Genomic DNA, 18,237 nt, shown 5'->3' on the forward strand with positions numbered 1-18,237 from the left:
GGGATACGATTTAATTGACATACTTATCAGAAAATGGTGCTGGTTAGGTCATGATACCTACGATTGAATGAATAATAGATATTGGGTAAACTATTAGAGATCCAGTTGACCTCACTGTAAATGTGAACTGGGTTGTACCCTGAATAGGCACATAGACACCTTTGCATTAAGTGACAGCATAGAATAGAAAATTGCCTTGCTGCCACAATAGGGGTGTCATCATTCAACCATTTTTTATAATATCTGTGATTTGATTTGAGTCAAATATTAATTTGACTAAAAAATACATGTGTGATTATTATTTTAATTTAAATTAAACTATATTTTAGAATTGGTGGTTCCTTTCGGTGATATCTGATCTGATCTGGTTTTTTGAGGAAGTTTTCTGCCACAGTGAATATACAAAGTGATGGCTTTGTTTAGAGATTCAATAAAACTCTCAAATGCCTAAAAAGCTGTTAGACAAGCATCCTTGCGATCTTCTGTTTGCCATAAGTTAAATACTGCAGTGATCCACAGAGTTTAGCCACACTAACAGATGTCCTCGTGGTCTATTAGTTGTGACAGTGTTGATAACTTGGCCATTAAAGGAAAGAGGTAAATCCAAGGTCCTAATAACTAAAAGGTGTTGTTCTCCTCCTCTTTCATAGCATTCACAAGCAAAAATAGTGAAAATCATTCAATAAAGTTCTTAATTGGCACATCAGTACCAATAAAAACTGCATCTAGCATTCTGAAGCAGCACTAACAACTGCATTTTATGGATCTGCAAGAACACCTAATAAGGAAATGGCTCACGTCTCCCACTCCATATTTTCAATGTAAGTTTGTTAGAATATCAGAAGTAAATAAAAATCACATAATAGAGAACACATTTATTTATTTAAATTTATTGTTCATCAATCAGGATTGTGGTGAATAGCCTTAGATGAAAGGGAAGAGAGACATTTGTAGCAAAAGGAACAGTTGGAAGATGGACGTGGAAGTGAGAGATGGAGACCACATTACGGAAGGCTAGTTGCTCGACCCTTGATTGCCAAAACACGACGTGGGAGACACGGTGTAAGACCAGGAACATAGACCCAAAGCTTGACGCGGCAATCACTGAGAAAGAAAAATGGGTATACCAGACTTTGGATAAGAATAACACACAATCTAGGAGAGAATAAAATCCGTGCAAAAATCATAGGTGAGCAGTGGGAAAAAATGTACCAGGGCTGGATTATAGGGAAGGCACAAATACCTGTAACATCCACCACCCGGCCTCTATGATAGATGTTTGGCTTGATTGAGCTAAGAGAAATTTGATAGGTGCATGTAAATGAATGTCACTTTCTTTCTTAAAGTCTATGGCTGGCTTCATATCTCCCATTTATTTCAGTTAAAAGAGCCATGCACATGCTTAGCCCACTCTCTTATATGTGTTTGTAGAGATAAAGTATAGGTGAAAACCTAAAAACCTTCCACGCTCCAGTGGGTACCACTAATAGCAATTAAACTTACTTCACAGCGGTTCTTCTGTTGAGAGCACCCTCTATCCAAGAGTGCAGAAAAGTCAAACGTCACAGCCAAGGTGTGCGTGGGTCAAAGGAGCCAGGACAGCGTTGTACAGCAGCAGAACAAATTTATTCCAAAGACATGAGATGCGATGCTTTTTGGCCCAACAATACAGGGGCAGGGGCCTTCCTCAAGCATAAAATCAGGTCACAAATCGCGGTGTGTGTATATATATAAGTAATTACCTGTGTCGATGGAGCAAGCCGCATTGTGTAGCGACACCTCCTGGAATGGCGTGTCACATGACTGCAGCGTCAAGCTTCAATCAAATGGTACTTCATAAGGGACATATATGCTAATAAGCAATATCGAGTGATAAAATACAATAACTTAAATTAATACTGTCTTGCGATACTGGTATTTACAACTCACATGGCCAATCACTAAGCCATAGAATGTGAGGAAAGATACTGTACAGTAAGGGAATGGGTGGAAAAATTATTAGTAGTATCTGTTATATCTAGAGATGAGCGAACGTACTCGTCCGAGCTTGATACTCGTTCGAGTATTAGCGTGTTCGAGATGCTCGTTCCTCGTAACGAGTACCACGCGATGTTCGGGTTACTTTCACTTTCATCTCTGAGACGTTAGCGCGCTTTTCTGGCCAATTGAAAGACAGGGAAGGCATTACAACTTCCCCCTGTGACGTTCAAGCCCTATACCACCCCCCTGCAGTGAGTGGCTGGCGAGATCAGGTGTCACCCGAGTATAAAAATCGGCCCCTCCCGCGGCTCGCCACAGATGCGTTCTGACATAGCTGAGGGAAAGTGCTATCGTGTTGGAGCTGCTATAGGGAGAGTGTTAGGAGTTATTGTAGGCTTCAAGAACCCCAACGGTCCTTCTTAGGGCCACATCTAACCGTGTGCAGTACTGTGGAGGCTGCTTTTTGCAGTGTTGCACTTTTTTTTTTTTTTGGTATATCGGCCATGCAGAGCATTGCGCCCTGCAGTAATACTCCAGGGACAGAAGTGCTTGGGCAGGGAGAGTGTTAGGAGTATTTTAGGCTTCAAGAACCCCAACGGTCCTTCTTAGGGCCACATCTAACCGTGTGCAGTACTGTGGAGGCTGCTTTTTGCAGTGTTGCACATTTTTTTTTTTTTGGTATATCGGCCGTGCAGAGCATTGCGCCCTGCAGTAATACTCCAGGGACAGAAGTGGTGGTTAGGCAGGGACAGAAGACATATTAATATTATTGATTGAATATAGGCAGTGGGCCTTTGCTAAAAAAATTTGGACAAAAAATCTATTTGGCCTGCCTGTCACTGTGCTCAGTGTTCTGGGTCTGTGTGTGCTGGGTGTAGTAGTTCTACAAAATCATACGCAGCCAGCTAAGTGTTACAGCAGGCTTGCGCCAAATTATTTCCTGGCTCTGTCTGGGCTGTGAAATCACCGCTGTGTTGCAGTTGACAGTGCAACACTCTGCAGTTCTGTGACATACTCCAGGGACAGAAGTGTGGAGGCAGTGACAGAAGACATATTCATTGAATATAGGCAGTGTGCCTTTTCTAAAAAATATTGGTCAAAAAACCTATTTGGCCTGCCTGTGACTGTGCTCAGTGTTTTGGGTCTGTCTGTGCTGGGTGTAGTAGTTCTACAAAATCATACGCAGCCAGCTAAGTGTTACAGCAGGCTTGCACCAAATTATTTCCTGGCTCTGTCTGGGCTGTGAAATCACCGCTGTGTTGCAGTTGACAGTGCAACACTCTGCAGTTCTGTGACATACTCCAGGGACAGAAGTGTGGAGGCAGTGATAGAAGACATATTCATTGAATATAGGCAGTGTGCCTTTTCTAAAAAATATTGGTCAAAAATTCTATTTGGCCTGCCTGTGACTGTGCTCAGTGTTCTGGGTCTGTCTGTGCTGGGTGTAGTAGTTCTACAAAATCATACGCAGCCAGCTAAGTGTTACAGCAGGCTTGCGCCAAATTATTTCCTGGCGTTCCGTAAGCGAACTCAGCCTCCAACCACAGGCCAATAAGCTGCACATTTAATTACAGCGCTCTGTTTCTGCATTACTGGTAATACAGCATGCTGAGGGGTAGGGGTAGGCCTAGAGGACGTGGACGCGGGTGAGGACGCGGAGGCCCAAGTCAGGGTGTGGGCACAGGCCGAGCTCCTGATCCAGGTGTATCGCAGCCGACTGCTGCGAGATTAGGAGAGAGGCACGTTTCTGGCGTCCCAACATTCATCGCACAATTAATGGGTCCACGCGGTAGACCTTTATTAGAAAATGAGCAGTGTGAGCATGTCCTGTCGTGGATGGCAGAAAGTGCTTCCAGCAATCTATCATCCACCCACAGTTCTGCGCCGTCCACTGCTGCAACTCAGAATCCTCTGGCTGCTGCTCCTCCTTCGTCCCAGCCTCCTCACTCCATGAAAATGAGACATTCTGAGGAGCGGGCAGACTCCCAGGAACTGTTCTCAGGCCCCTGCTCAGATTGGGCAGCAGTGGTTCCTCTCCCACCAGAGGAGTTTATAGTGACTGATGCCCAACCATTGGAAAGTTCCCGGGGTCCAGGGGATGAGGCTGGGGACTTCCGGCAACTGTCTCAAGACCTTTCAGTGGGTGAGGAGGCCGATGACGATGAGACACAGTTGTCTATCAGTGAGGTAGTAGTAAGGCCAGTAAGTCCGAGGGAGGAGCGCATAGAGGATTCAGAGGAAGAGCAGCAGGACAATGAGGTGACTGACCCCACCTGGTTTGCTACGCCTACTGAGGACAGGTCTTCAGAGGGGGAGGCAAGGGCAGCAGCAGGGCAGGTTGCAAGAGGCAGTGCGGTGTCCAGGGGTAGAGGCAGGGCCAGACCGAATAATCCACCAACTGTTTCCCAAAGCGCCCCCTCGCGCCATGACACCCTGCAGAGGCCGAGGTGCTCAAAGGTCTGGCAGTTTTTCACTGAGAGTGCAGACGACCGACGAACAGTGGTGTGCAACCTTTGTCGCGCCAAGATCAGCCGGGGAGCCACCACCACCAGCCTCACCACCACCAGCATGCGCAGACATATGATGGCCAAGCACCCCACAAGATGGGACGAAGGCCATTCACCGCCTCCGGTTTGCACCGCTGCCTCTCCCCCTGTGCCCCAACCTGCCACTGAGATCCAACCCCGCTCTGAGGACACAGGCACTACCGTCTCCTGGCCTGCACCCACACCCTCACCTCTGCTGTCCTCGGCCCCATCCAGCAATGCCTGTCAGCGCAGCGTCCAGCCGTCACTAGCGCAAGTGTTTGAGCGCAAGCGCAAGTACGCCGCCACGCACCCGCACGCTCAAGCGTTAAACGTGCACGTAGCCAAATTTATCAGCCTGGAGATGCTGCCGTATAGGGTTGTGGAAACGGAATCCTTCAAAAGTATGATGGCGGCGGCGGCCCCGCGCTACTCAGTTCCCAGTCGCCACTACTTTTCCCGATGTGCCGTCCCAGCCCTGCACGACCACGTCTCCCGCAACATTGTACGCACCCTCACCAACGCGGTTACTGCCAAGGTCCACTTAACAACGGACACGTGGACAAGCACAGGCGGGCAGGGCCACTATATCTCCCTGACGGCACATTGGGTGAATTTAGTGGAGGCTGGGACAGAGTCAGAGCCTGGGATCGCTTACGTCCTACCCACCCCCAGAATTGCGGGCCCCAGCTTGGTGGTGGTATCTGCAGCGGTGTATGCTTCCTCCACTAAAGCACCCTCCTCCTCCTCCTCCTCCAACGCAACCTCTGTCTCGCAATCAAGATGTGTCAGCAGCAGCAGCACGTCGCCAGCAGTCGGTGTCGCGCGGCGTGGCAGCACAGCGGTGGGCAAGCGTCAGCAGGCTGTGCTGAAACTACTCAGCTTAGGAGATAAGAGGCACACGGCCCACGAACTGCTGCAGGGTCTGACAGAGCAGACCGACCGCTGGCTTGCGCCACTTAGCCTCCAACAGGGCATGGTCGTGTGTGACAACGGCCGTAACCTGGTGGCGGCTCTGCAGCTCGGCAGCCTCACGCACGTGCCATGCCTGGCCCACGTCTTTAATTTGGTGGCTCAGCGCTTTCTGAAAAGCTACCCACGCTTGTCAGACCTGCTCGGAAAGGTGCGCCGGCTCTGCGCACATTTCCGCAAGTCCCACACGGACGCTGCCACCCTGCGCACCCTGCAACATCGGTTTAATCTGCCAGTGCACCGACTGCTGTGCGACGTGCCCACAAGGTGGAACTCTACGCTCAACATGTTGGCCAGGCTCTATGAGCAGCGTAGAGCTATAGTGGAATACCAACTCCAACATGGGCGGCGCAGTGGGAGTCAGCCTCCTCAATTCTTTTCAGAAGAGTGGGCCTGGTTGGCAGACATCTGCCAGGTCCTTGGAAAGTTTGAGGAGTCTACCCAGGTGGTGAGCGACGATGCTGCAATCATTAGCGTCACCATTCCTCTGCTATGCCTCTTGAGAAGTTCCCTGCAAAGCATAAAGGCAGACGCTTTGCGCTCGGAAACAGAGCCGGGGGAAGACAGTATGTCGCTGGATAGTCAGAGCACCCTCCTGTCTATATCTCAGCATGGTGAGGAGGAGGAGGAGGAGGAAGATGAGGAGGAGGGGGAAGAGACAGCTTGGCCCACTGCTGAGGGTACACATGCTGCTTTCCTGTCATCCTTTCAGCATGTATGGCCTGAGGAGGAGGAGGAGGATCCTGAAAGTGATCTTCCTAGTGAGGACAGCCATGTGTTGCGTACAGGTACCCTGGCACACATGGCTGACTTCATGTTAGGATGCCTTTCTCGTGACCCTCGCGTTACACGCATTCTGGCCACTACGGATTACTGGGTGTACACACTGCTTGACCCACGGTATTAGGAGAACCTTTCCACTTTCATACCCCAAGAGGAAAGGGGTTCGAGAGTGTTGCTATACCACAGGACCCTGGCGGACAAACTGATAGTGAAATTTCCATACGACAGCGCTAGTAGCCGAAGGCACAGTTCCGAGGGCCAGGTAGCAGGGGAAGCGCGGAGATCAGGCAGCATGTACAGCACAGTCAGGGCAACACTCTTTAAGGCCCTTGACAGCTTTATGGCTCCCCAGCAAGACTGTGTCACCGCTCCCCAGTCACGGCTAAGTCGGCGGGAGCACTGTAAAAGGATGGTGAGGGAGTACGTAGCCGATCGCACGACCGTCCTCCGTGACGCCTTTGCCCCCTACAACTACTGGGTGTCGAAGCTGGACACGTGGCCTGAACTCGCGCTGTATGCCCTGGAGGTGCTTGCTTGACCTGCGGCTAGCGTCTTGTCAGAGAGGGTGTTTAGTGCGGCTTGAGGAATCATCACAGATAAGCGTACCCGCCTGTCAACCGACAGTGCCGACAGGCTAACACTCATCAAGATGAACAAAGCATGGATTTCCCCAGACTTCTCTTCTCCACCAGCGGACAGCAGCGAAACCTAAGCAATACGTAGGCTGCACCCGCGGATGGAAGCATCGTTCTCTATCCCCATCAAAAACGGGGACCTTTTTGCTTCATCAATCTGTGTATAATATTCCTCCTCCTCCTCCTGCTCCTCCTCCTGAAACCTCACATAATCACGCCGAACGGGCAATTTTTCTTAGGCCCACAAGGCTCAGTCATATAATTTTTCTAAACAATTTTTATACGTTTCAATGCTCATTAAAGCGTTGAAACTTTCACCTCAACCAATTTTTATTTTTACTGGGCTGCCTCCAGGCCTAGTTACCAATTAAGCCACATTAACCAAAGCGATTAATGGGTTTCACCTGCCCTCTTGGTTGGGCATGGGCAATTTTTCTCAGGTACATTAGTACTGTTGCTACTCCAATTTTTGGGGGCCCTCGCCTACAGTGTAATCCAATTAATTTTTGGCCCACCTGCATTACAGCTGACGTAACATCAGCTGTGTTGGGCACTGCAATGGGATATATTTATGTACCGCCGGTGCGTTCCAGGGAGCCACCCATGCTGTGGGTCCACAGGGAGTTGTAAATGCATCTGTCCACTTCTAAAGAACCCCGGTCTGACTGGGGCATGCAGTGTGGGCCGAAGCCCACCTCTATAAACATGACATTATTATCTCAGCTGTGATGGGCAATGCAATGGGATATATTTATGTACAGCCGGTGGGTTTCAGGGAGCCACCCATGCTGTGGGTGCACACGGAATTCCCATTGCGGAGTTGTACCTGCCTGTGACTATAAAAAAACGCGGTCTGACTGGGGCATGCAGACACCTTGACAGAATGAATAGTGTGTGGCACATAGGTTCCCCATTGCTATGCCCACGTGTGCAGCTCCAGATGGAGGTGGCACAGGATTGCATTTCTCATTGCTTCTGTACAGCATTGTGGACTATCGCTCCGCCCCTTTTAAAGAGGGTCGCTGCCTAGCCGTGCCAACCCTCTGCAGTGTGTGCCTGCTTTTCCTCATGGCAGACGCATTTATAAATAGACATGAGTGTGGCGTGGCATGAGGGCAGCTGAAGGCTGGGCAGGGACAGTTTGGTGTGCGCTGTGGACACTGGGTCGTGGGGGGGGGGGGTTTGGGCAGCATGTAACACAGGAGAAGTGGCAGCGGAGTGTCATGCAGGCAGTGATTGTGCTTTGTTGGAGGTAGTGTGGTGCTTAGCTAAGGTATGCATTGCTAATGAGGGCTTTTCAGAAGTAAAAGTTGTTGGGGGGGGGCACTCTTGCTGCTATTGTGGCTTAATAGTGGGACCTGTGAACTTGAGATGCAGCCCAACATGTAGCCCCTCGCCTGCCCTATCCGTTGCTGTGTCGTTTCCATCACTTTTTCGGGTTTTGCAGATTTTCACAAATGGAAACCTTAGCGAGCATCGGCGATATACAAAAATGCTCGGGTCGCCCATTGACTTCAATGGGGTTCGTTATTCGAAACGAACCCTCGAGCATCGCGAAAAGTTTGTCTCGAGTAACGAGCACCCGAGCATTTTGGTGCTCGCTCATCTCTAGTTATATCCAATGAATAAAAAATATTAGTTAAAATGTGTGGATCATCATAAATTAATAGCAGTAGAGATCGATAATAGAGATGAGCGAGCACCAAAATGCTCGGGTGCTCGTTGCTCGAGTCGAACTTTTCGTAATGCTCGAGAGCTTGTTTCGAGTAACGAACCCCATTGAAGTCAATGGGCGACTCGAGCATTTTTGTATATGACCGATGCTCGCATAGGTGATGACTTGTCAAACACCAGAAAATATCAGAAAGGCATGAAAACACCACAGAAACGGAGAGGGAAGGCCAGGGGGCAGCATGCATGGCTGCATCTGAGGCTCCCAGGTCCCACTATTAAGCCAAAATGGGGGCAAGAGTCTGGCGTCACCCCCCTAACCATTTTTTCTTTGGACAAACCCTCATTTGCAAGACACGCGCGCTGGCACATTTTAGCTAAGCACCACACTACCTGCAACCAAGGACAATCACTGCCTGCGGGTGACACCGCTGCCTCTTCTCTTGGGTTACATGATGGCATTGCTGTCCAACTCCCCCCCTTCCCCCGCACGACCCTGCGTCCACAGCGCATATTAAAAAAAAACCTGCACAGCGTTCAGCTGCCCTCATGCCACAAGCTTGCTTCATAGTCACACCAGCCTCATGTCTATTTTTAGGTGCGTAATGGATGAGAAGGAACCGGAGGCACACACTGCAGAGAGTTGGCAGGGCTAGGCAGCGACCCTTTTTGAAAGAGTGGGCGATAGCCCACAATGCTGTTGGGAATTGATGATAAATTGACGTATGATCATCTTTCCAATCCCGTGCTACCTCCGTCACAAAATTGTCAGGAGCCGCAAACGTGGGCATAAAGGGTACTCAGGTGCCAGCACTTCTACACATCTCCAAAATGCAGCAATACTCTGTGTGGGAAGCACGTGAGCGGGCCCAGGGTCAGGCTCGGTCCCAGCCTCCACCTTGTGTGACCCAAGGTGCCGTGAGTTACATAGCAATGGGAAATCCATGTGTCCCCACACAATTCATTCTGTGTAGGTGTCAGATAGCTCAACACCGCAATGGGAAGTCTTTGAGTTGCTTGGGCTCGCCTATGCTGTCGGTGCACAAACATGGTATTACACATGAGGAAATCAGAGTGCCCAAACATGGCAGAGTTTCACCCTGCTAAGGGCCTCGGCCTCGGCCCACATTTCTGTCCAAGTCAGTCAGTGTATTTGTGCAACACAGGTAAAACAGCGCAATGGGAAGTCTTTGTGCTCCCACAGCATAGGCGAGCCCAAGGAAATCAAACATGGTATTACACATGAGGAAATCAGAGTGCCCAAACATGGCAGAGTTTCACCCTGCCAAGGACCTCGGCCTCGGCTTACATTTCTGCCCAAGTCAGTCAGAGTATTTGTACCAGATAGGTAAAACACAGCAATTGAAAGTCTTTGTGCACCCACAGCATAGGCAGACCCAAGTATCATTTCTGTAGCAGAAGTATAGGCGGACCCCAGTAACATTTCTGTAGCAGAAGTATAGGCAGACCCCAGTAACATTTCTGAAGCAAGAGTATAGCCAGACCCCAGTAACATTTCTGTAGCAGAAGTATAGGTGGACCCCAGTAACATTTCTGTAGCAAAAGTATAGGTGAACCCCTCAAACCATTCAGTAGAAACTGTATAGGCGGACCCCAGTAACATTTCTGAAGCCAAAGTATAGGCAGACCCCAGTAATATTTCTGTAGCAAAAGTATAGGCGAACCCCAGTAACATTCCTGTAGCAAGAGTATAGGTGGACCCCAGTAACATTCCTGTAGCAAAAGTATAGGGAGACCCCAGTAACATTTCTGTAGCAAGAGTATAGGTGAACCCCAGTAACATTTCTGTAGGAAGAGTATAGGCGAACCCCTCAAACCATTCAGTAGAAAAGGTATAGGCAGACCCCAGTAACATTTCTGTAGCAAAAGTATAGGCGGACCCCAGTAACATTTCTGTAGCCAGAGTATAGGTGGACCCCAGTAACATTTCTGTAGCAAAAGTACAGGCAGACCCCAGTAACATTTCTGTAGCAAAAGTATAGGCGAACACCTGTAACATTTCTGTAGCAATAGTATAGGCGAACGCCACTAACATTGGTGTACCAAGAGTATAGGCGAACACCTGTAAAAATTTGTTTAGCAATAGTATGGGCGAAGCCTGGAAAAATTAGTTTGCTAACAGTATTGGCAATGGCCTGAAAAATTTGTGTACCAAGAGTTCAAGTGTACCACTGAAAAATTGCTCAACCACGAGGGCAGGTGAAACCCACAAACATTTTTTGAAGATACGGTTCGTTATTGGTTAATTTGTAACAGAGCCTGGAGGCAGCCCTCCGTAAAAAATTGGTTTAAGTTTAACTTTTAAAAGTTTTAAACAGAGCATTTTGGGTCGCATAGAAAGTGGCAGTTTAGAGTGATGACATGCTGTTTTAGGAGAAGGAGGATGAGTAATAATATCCGAGAGTGATACACAAAGCTAATTATCCCCTTTTTTGGGGTGATAGAGGATGCATTTTTCTCCTGTTACAGCGAAAAGATTCTTTAGGATCCGTTGATTTCCACCGGTGGATAAGTCTGGGGAAATCCAGCCTTTGTTCATCTTTATGAGGGTAAGCATGTCGGTGCTGTCAGTTCACTGGCAGGTACGCTTATCCGTGATGATTCCCCCAGCTACACTAAACACCCTCTCTGACAAGACGCTAGCGGCAGGGCAGGCCAGCACCTCCATGGCATACAGCGCAAGTTCGTGCCACGTGTCCAGCTTTGACACCCAATAGTTGTATGGAGCAGAGGCATCACGGAGGACGGCGGTACAATCGGCTACGTACTCCCTCACCATCTTTTAACAGTGCTCCCTCAGACTCAGCCTTAACTGGGGAGTGGTGACACAGCCTTGCTGGGGAGCCATAAAGCTGGCAAAGGCCTTGGAGAGTGTTCCCCTGCCTGTGCTGGACATGCTGCCTGATCCCCGTGCCTCCCCTGCTAGTTGGCCCTCTGAACTGCGTCTTGTGCCACTAGCGCTGACAGATGGGAACTTTAGCATCACTTTTTCCACCAGGGCCCTGTGGTATTGCATCACTCTCCTACCCCTTTCCTCTTTGGGAATGAGAGTGGAAAGTTTCTCCTTATACCGTGGGTCGAGAAGGTGTACAACCAGTAATCCGTGTTGGCCAGAATGCGTCTAACGCGAGGGCCACGGGAAAGACAGCCTAACATGAAGTCAGCCATGTGTGCCAGGGTCCCAGAACGCAACACATTGCTGTCCTCACTAGGAAGATGACTTTCAGGATCCTCCTCCTCCTCTTCAGCCCATACACGCTGAACAGATGAGAGGTAAGCAGCATGGGTACCCTCTGCAGTGTGGCCAGCTGTCTCTTCCCCCTCCTATTCCTCCTCCTCCAAAATGCACTGAGATATAGAGATGAGGATGGTCTGGCTATCAAGCAACATACTGTTATCTCCCGTCTCCTTTTCCAACCACAAAGCGTTGGCCTTTATGCTTAGCAGCGAACTTCTCAGCAGGCAAAGCAGCTGGATGGTAACGCTAATGATTGCCGCATCGCCGCTCACCATCTGGGTAGACTCCTCAAAGTTTCCGAGGACCTGGCAGATATTTGCCATCCATGCCCACTCCTCAGTAAAGAATTGCGGAGGCTGACTACCACTCTGCCGCCCATGTTACAGCTGGTATTCCACTATTGCTCTACGCTGCTCGTACAGCCTGGCCAACATGTGCATTGTAGAATTCCAGTGTATGGACACGTCGCACAGCAGTCGGTGCTCTGGCAGCTGAAACCGACATTGCAGGGTCCTCCGGGTTGGCAGATGCGTCACACCTTGCCGAGCAGGTCTGACAAGTGGTGGTAGTTTTTCAGAAACCACTGAACCACCAGATGGAAGATGTGGGCCAGGCATGGCACATCTGTGAGGCTGCAGAGCCGCCACCAGCTTACGGCCATTGTCACACACGACCATGCCCAGTGGCATAAGCCAGTGGTCGGTCTGCTCTGTCAGACCCTGCAACAGCTCGGGGGCCGTGTGCCTCTTGTCAGCTAAGCTGATTAGTTTCAGCACAGCTTGCTGATGCTTGCCCACTGCTGTGCTGCCGCACGCTACCAACCACTGGTGACGTGCTCACACTTCTTAATTGAGAGGTAGAGGGGGCAGAGGAGGAGGAGGGGGAGGGTTTGGAGGAGGTGGCATAATAAGCCGGAGAAACCATGAGGTAGGACCCACAATCCTCGGTGTGGGTAGCACATGAGCGAACCCAGGGTCAGACTCAGTCCCAGCCTCCACCAAGTTCACCCAATGTGCCGTCAGGGAGATATAGTGGCGCTGCCCACCAGCACTTGTCCACGTGTCCATGGTAAAGTGGACCTTCCCAGTAACCGTGTTGGTGAGAGCACGATTTATGTTGCTGGAGACGTGCTGGTGTAGGGCGGGGACAGCACACTGGGAACAATAGTGGCGACTGGGGACCGAGAAGCGTGGGACCCCCGCTGCCATCATGTTTTTGAAAGCCTCTGTTTCCACAAGCCTGTACGGCAGCATCTCCAGGCTGATTAATTTAGCAATGTGCACGTTTAAAGCTTGTGCATGCTAGTGGGTGGCGGCGTATTTACGCTTTTGCTCCAACGCTTGTGTTAGCGACAGCTAAACGCTGCGCTGAGAGACATTGCTGGATGAAGTGGAGGACAGTGGACGTTAGGGTGTGAGTGCAGGCCGGGAGGCACTCGTGCCTGTGTCCTGGGAGGGGGATTGGATCTGTGTGCCAGGTTGGGGCACAGGGGAAGAGGCAGTGGTGTATCCCGGAGGCAGTGAATGGCCTTCGTCCCACCTTGTGGGGTGTTTGGCCATCATATGCCTGCGCATGCTGCTGGTAGTGGTGGCTCCCCGGCTGATCTTGGTGCGACACAGGTTGCACACCACTGTTCGTTGGTCGTCCGCGCTCTCACTAAAAAACATCAACACCTTCTAACACCTAGCCCTCTGCACGGAGGCTTGCCGCGAGGGGGTGCTTTGGGAAACAGTTGGGGGATTCTTCGCTCTGGCCCTGCCTCTACCCCTGGCCACTACACTGCCTCTTCCAACCTCTCCTGCTGCTGCACTTGCCTCCTTCTCTGAAGCCCTGACCTCAGTAGGCTTAGCAAACCAGGTGGGGTCAGTCACCTCATCATCCAGCTGGTCTTCCTCCGAATCCTCTGTGCACTTCTCCCTCAGTCTTACTGCCCTTACTACTACCTCACTGACAGACAACTGTGTCTCATCATCCTCATCCACTGAAAGCTCTTGAGACAGTTGCCGGAGGTCCCCAGCCTCATCACCCGGACTCCGGGAACTTTCCAAAGGTTGGACATCGGTCATGACAAACTCCTGAGGTGAGAGAGGAACGGTTTTTTCCCACTCATGGCAGGGACCCGAGAACAGTTCCTGGGAGTCTGCCTGCTCAGAATATGTCATTTTCGTGGAGTGAGGAGGCTGGGAGGAATGTGGAGCAGCCAGAGGATTCAGAGTTGCAGTCCCTAGGCCGGGAGTAGTGGACTGCGTAGAAGACTGGGTGGTCGATATATTGCTGGACTCGTTTTCTGCCATCCACGACAGGACCTGCTCACACTGCTCTGTTTGTAATAAAGGTCTACCACGCGGATCCGTAAATTGTGATATGAAGCTGGGAAGCCCAGAAACTTGCCTCTCTCCTAATCCCTAAGCAGCCGGCTGTGATTCACCATGCCCAGGAACTCGGCCTGTGCCCACATCCTCACTTGGACGCCCGCGTCCTCGACCCTTACCCCTACTCCTCATCATGGCAGATTAAGAATAGAGCAGGGCCCGAATAAATAAACCCCACTGTACCTCTGTCTAATGCGCTGCAGACATAGAACAATATAACTGAAATAGTTTGCAGTGGCCCAGGAAATATTATAATGCTGTTTAGCCGTGAGACCACTGTCTAATGCACTACAGACACAGAACGGTATAACTGAACTACTTTGCAGTAGGCTAGGGAATTTTAGAGTGCAGTTTCACGGTGAGAGCTGGTTTTACGGCACTGCAGGCTGAGAACGCTATTACTGAAAGGCTGGGAACAGGCCTAGATGCGTAATACAAAAGTTGGTGCACTACTGCTCCCAGCCAGCCACAACTGTAAAGCGCACGGTCAGATGCAGCCCTAAGAAGGACCATTGGAGTTCTTGCACAGAGGATCAGGACTGTATAACTTTCCCTATAGAAGCAGCTCTGTCCCTAAACTCTGCGATATGCACTGCAGGATGAAAACGCTATAACTGCAAGGCTGGGAACAGGCCTAGATGTGTAATACAAAAATTGATGCACTACTGCTCCAAGCCAGTCACAACTGTAAAGCACACGGTTAGATGTAGCCCTAAGAAGGACTGTTGGGGTTCTTGTACAGAGGATCAGGACTGTATAACTTTCCCTATAGAAGTTGCTGTGTCACTAAACTCTGCGTTATGCACAGCACACACAGAACGGTATAACTGAAGTAGTTTGCAGTAGGCTAGGAAATGTGAGACTGCAGTTTCACGGTGAGAGATGGTTGTACGGCACTGCAGGCTGAGAACGCTATTACGGAAAGGCTGGGAACAGGCCTAGATGCGTAATACAAAAGTTGGTGCACTACTGCTCCCAGCCAGCCACAACTGTAAAGCACACGGTCAGATGTAGCCCTAAGAAGGACCAATGGGGTTCTTGTACGGAGGATCAGGACTGTATAACTTTCCCTATAGAAGCAGCTCTGTCCCTAAACTCTGCATTATGCACTGCAGGCTGAGAACGCTATAAGTGCAAGGCTGGGAACAGGCCTAGATGTGTAATACAAAAATTGATGCACTACTGCTCCCAGCCACAACTGTAAAGCACACAGTCAGATGTAGCCCTAAGAAGAACCGTTAGGGTTCTTGCACAGAGGATCAGGAGTCCTGTAAAAATTTCCCTATATAGGCAGCTCTGTCCCTATACTCTGCATAATACACTGCAGACTGAGAACGCTATAGTTGAAATGGCACAGCCCGAGATGCTTAAAAAAAACAAATTGGTGCACTATTGCTCCCAGGCAGCAACAATAGTAATGCACACGACGTGGGGCAGCCCTAAGAAGGACCCTTGGGGTTCTTGACAACAGGATTTTACTCTAACACTGTCCCTATATCAGCAGCAGCACTATATTTAACCTCTGCCAGCATGCCTCTCAGGGGAGCCGCGGGAGGGACCAGTTTAAGTACTTGGCGGTCACCTGATCGGCCCAGCCGCTCACTACTGTGGGGGGCGGGGGGGAGAGGGCTGGCCCGTCACAGCAGGAAGTGGTAATGCCTTCCCCGCATGTTTATTGGCTAGAAAATGGCGCTAAACATGCAGGGAAGGAAATGCTATTGACTCGAGTACCGCTTGGTGTTCGTCTCGAGTAACGAGCATCTCGAGTACCCTAATACTCGAATGAGTATCAAGCTCGGACGAGTGTGCTCGCTCATCTCTAATCGATAAGTTAATAGAATGTTTTTTGTTTTTTTTATATATAAAAACTGTAAAACTCAGACATTCTCTAAAGCCTCATTAAGACCATAAGGATGCAAAGTATTAAAATGAAATATATAGAACATTTCCTTAGTCTCAAGATGTGTAAACTCGCCTTGTTGGATTTTTTCTACAGGGGTAATCTTCATAAGGGATCGATCAAAATTGTGATAAGAGAGAAAGTGTTTCGAAACGCTGCTTATTGGATATAACTGATACTACTAAGAATTTTTCTTAGTAAAAGATTTCTCAGGGAATGTGGACACAGACAGTATATTTTAACCTGCTTTATTCATGATGTGCTTGCAGTACAGAGTACGCGTTTCGATTCTGTCAAATCTTGCTCACCTCAAAATTCCTTCACATCCTATTCATTTAAATACTAAAACCACTTCCCATCTCATTAACATTAAAAACAACTGTTCATTAAGCCCTTCATTCCTAATTGGTAAGATGCCAACTCCTTCCCTTAAGAGAGGCATTCATACCTTTTAACATGTATCCAATTTATTAATTTGAATTATATATAACTAAAAAGTTATAATTAATCTGGATTCTACGTAAATATTATTTCATAAATGACTACTATCAAAGAAGGCTCTTTTTTTCTTGATATTCATATCTTATAGTATTTAACAGATACAATATATAATAGATATAATATTTAATAGATGACAATATTGCACAATTTTTTTCTCATTGGTATTAATTGCCATAAATATACTATACTCTATTACATGATTACAATATCAATATAAATATTTAAATATTCATGAATTTTCTACCATAAAATTATTATAGCAAAATTATTCTGTAAATACTAAAAATATTATAAATATTATATTAAGACCTTCGTTATATCTAATATCATATTATATGCAATAAATAAATATGTATCTTTAAAATATGAATCCATAAACGTTGTGCACCAAATTTAATATTAAATAATATTATCTATGTCCAATCAAAAAATTATGATTACCAATTACTATTAAATAGCTCTAACAATTAATGAACATACAACAATTACAGGATATACAATGGAAAGAAAATTATTGTTGGATGATGTGTGACGTAGTGGACCTTTACTCGGGCATACCACACCATGCGGCAATATTGGCTGTAAAGTATCATTTAGATCATCATAGTAGTTACACCAATGAGTTAAAAGAATTTATTATTTTATCAGTTGAATTTTTATTGAATCACAATTTTTTTTCATTTGATAATAGGTACTATTTGCAAATATCGGGAGCCCCAATGGGCTCTCGATTCTCACCAACCATTGCAAACCTCACAATGAATTGGTGGGAGATACGGTACATTTTTTGTGACAATAACCCCTTTATAAGCTGTATGGTGTGGTATGCTCGATATATTGATGACATCGTAATAATATGGGAAAAGGAGTCTTTGAATCATGACAGAGAAGAAGTGGAACATTTTCATGTATATATAAATGATAACCCCATTAATTTAAAGTTCACATGTGAAAAGAAAGATAACGAAACACCCTTCCTGGATCTAAATCTTATGGGTAATGTCAATATTAGCAGAATAGAATTTAAATAGCATAGAAAAAGCACAGCCAGGAACACTACCCTGCATGCATTAAGCGTCATTCCGACCATGTAAAAAGAGCAATTCCTATGGGTGAAATAAGAGCAAAATGAACGTGCTCAACACAAAATGATTATGAGAAAACGGAAAAGGAAATTATCAGTAGGCTGAGAGAAAGAGGATACAATAAAATACTTCTGAAAAAATCTTCACAAAAAATGAAAGGAATAAAGAGAGAAGAGCTATTAATAAAAGATCGTAGAAAGAATAAATATAATATTAATCTGATTTTTTCAACAACTTTTAGTAAAAAATTTAACACCATTAGAAAACTTTTTTATAAATTTCTTCCGGTTTTATGCCAAGATAGAATTTCCAAGGAGATCCTTAGTAAAGGTGTCACAGTGGTTGCAAGAAAGAATAAAAATCTTGGTGATATGCTTCCTCCAAGCCTGTTTTCTTCACGTCATGATAATAAGAACTAGTTTGCACATAAGGGATTTGTAAAATGCGGCAACACGAGGTGCAGTACTTTCCCACATGCCAAAAAATGTGAGAAATTTTCCAACAGCTCAAAAACAAAAAACTTTGACAAACATTTTATTAATTGTAATTCAATG

The 18,237-nt window shown here is 47.6% G+C and overlaps 1 protein-coding gene across 1 annotated transcript in view; it reads right to left on the reverse strand.

Annotated features, from left to right (window-relative positions):
• Positions 1-1,004: 1,004 nt before the first annotated feature.
• Positions 1,005-18,237, reverse strand: part of LOC136626544 (kinesin-like protein KIF21B) — a 2,048,083-nt gene continuing 2,030,850 nt past the window's right edge. The window contains 1 exon segment of the mRNA XM_066601598.1: positions 1,005-1,104. Coding sequence (XP_066457695.1) covers positions 1,005-1,104 — 100 coding nt within the window.

This window comes from Eleutherodactylus coqui, chromosome 4, assembly GCF_035609145.1.
Source record: "Eleutherodactylus coqui strain aEleCoq1 chromosome 4, aEleCoq1.hap1, whole genome shotgun sequence".
Taxonomy (NCBI): Eukaryota; Metazoa; Chordata; class Amphibia; order Anura; family Eleutherodactylidae; genus Eleutherodactylus; species Eleutherodactylus coqui.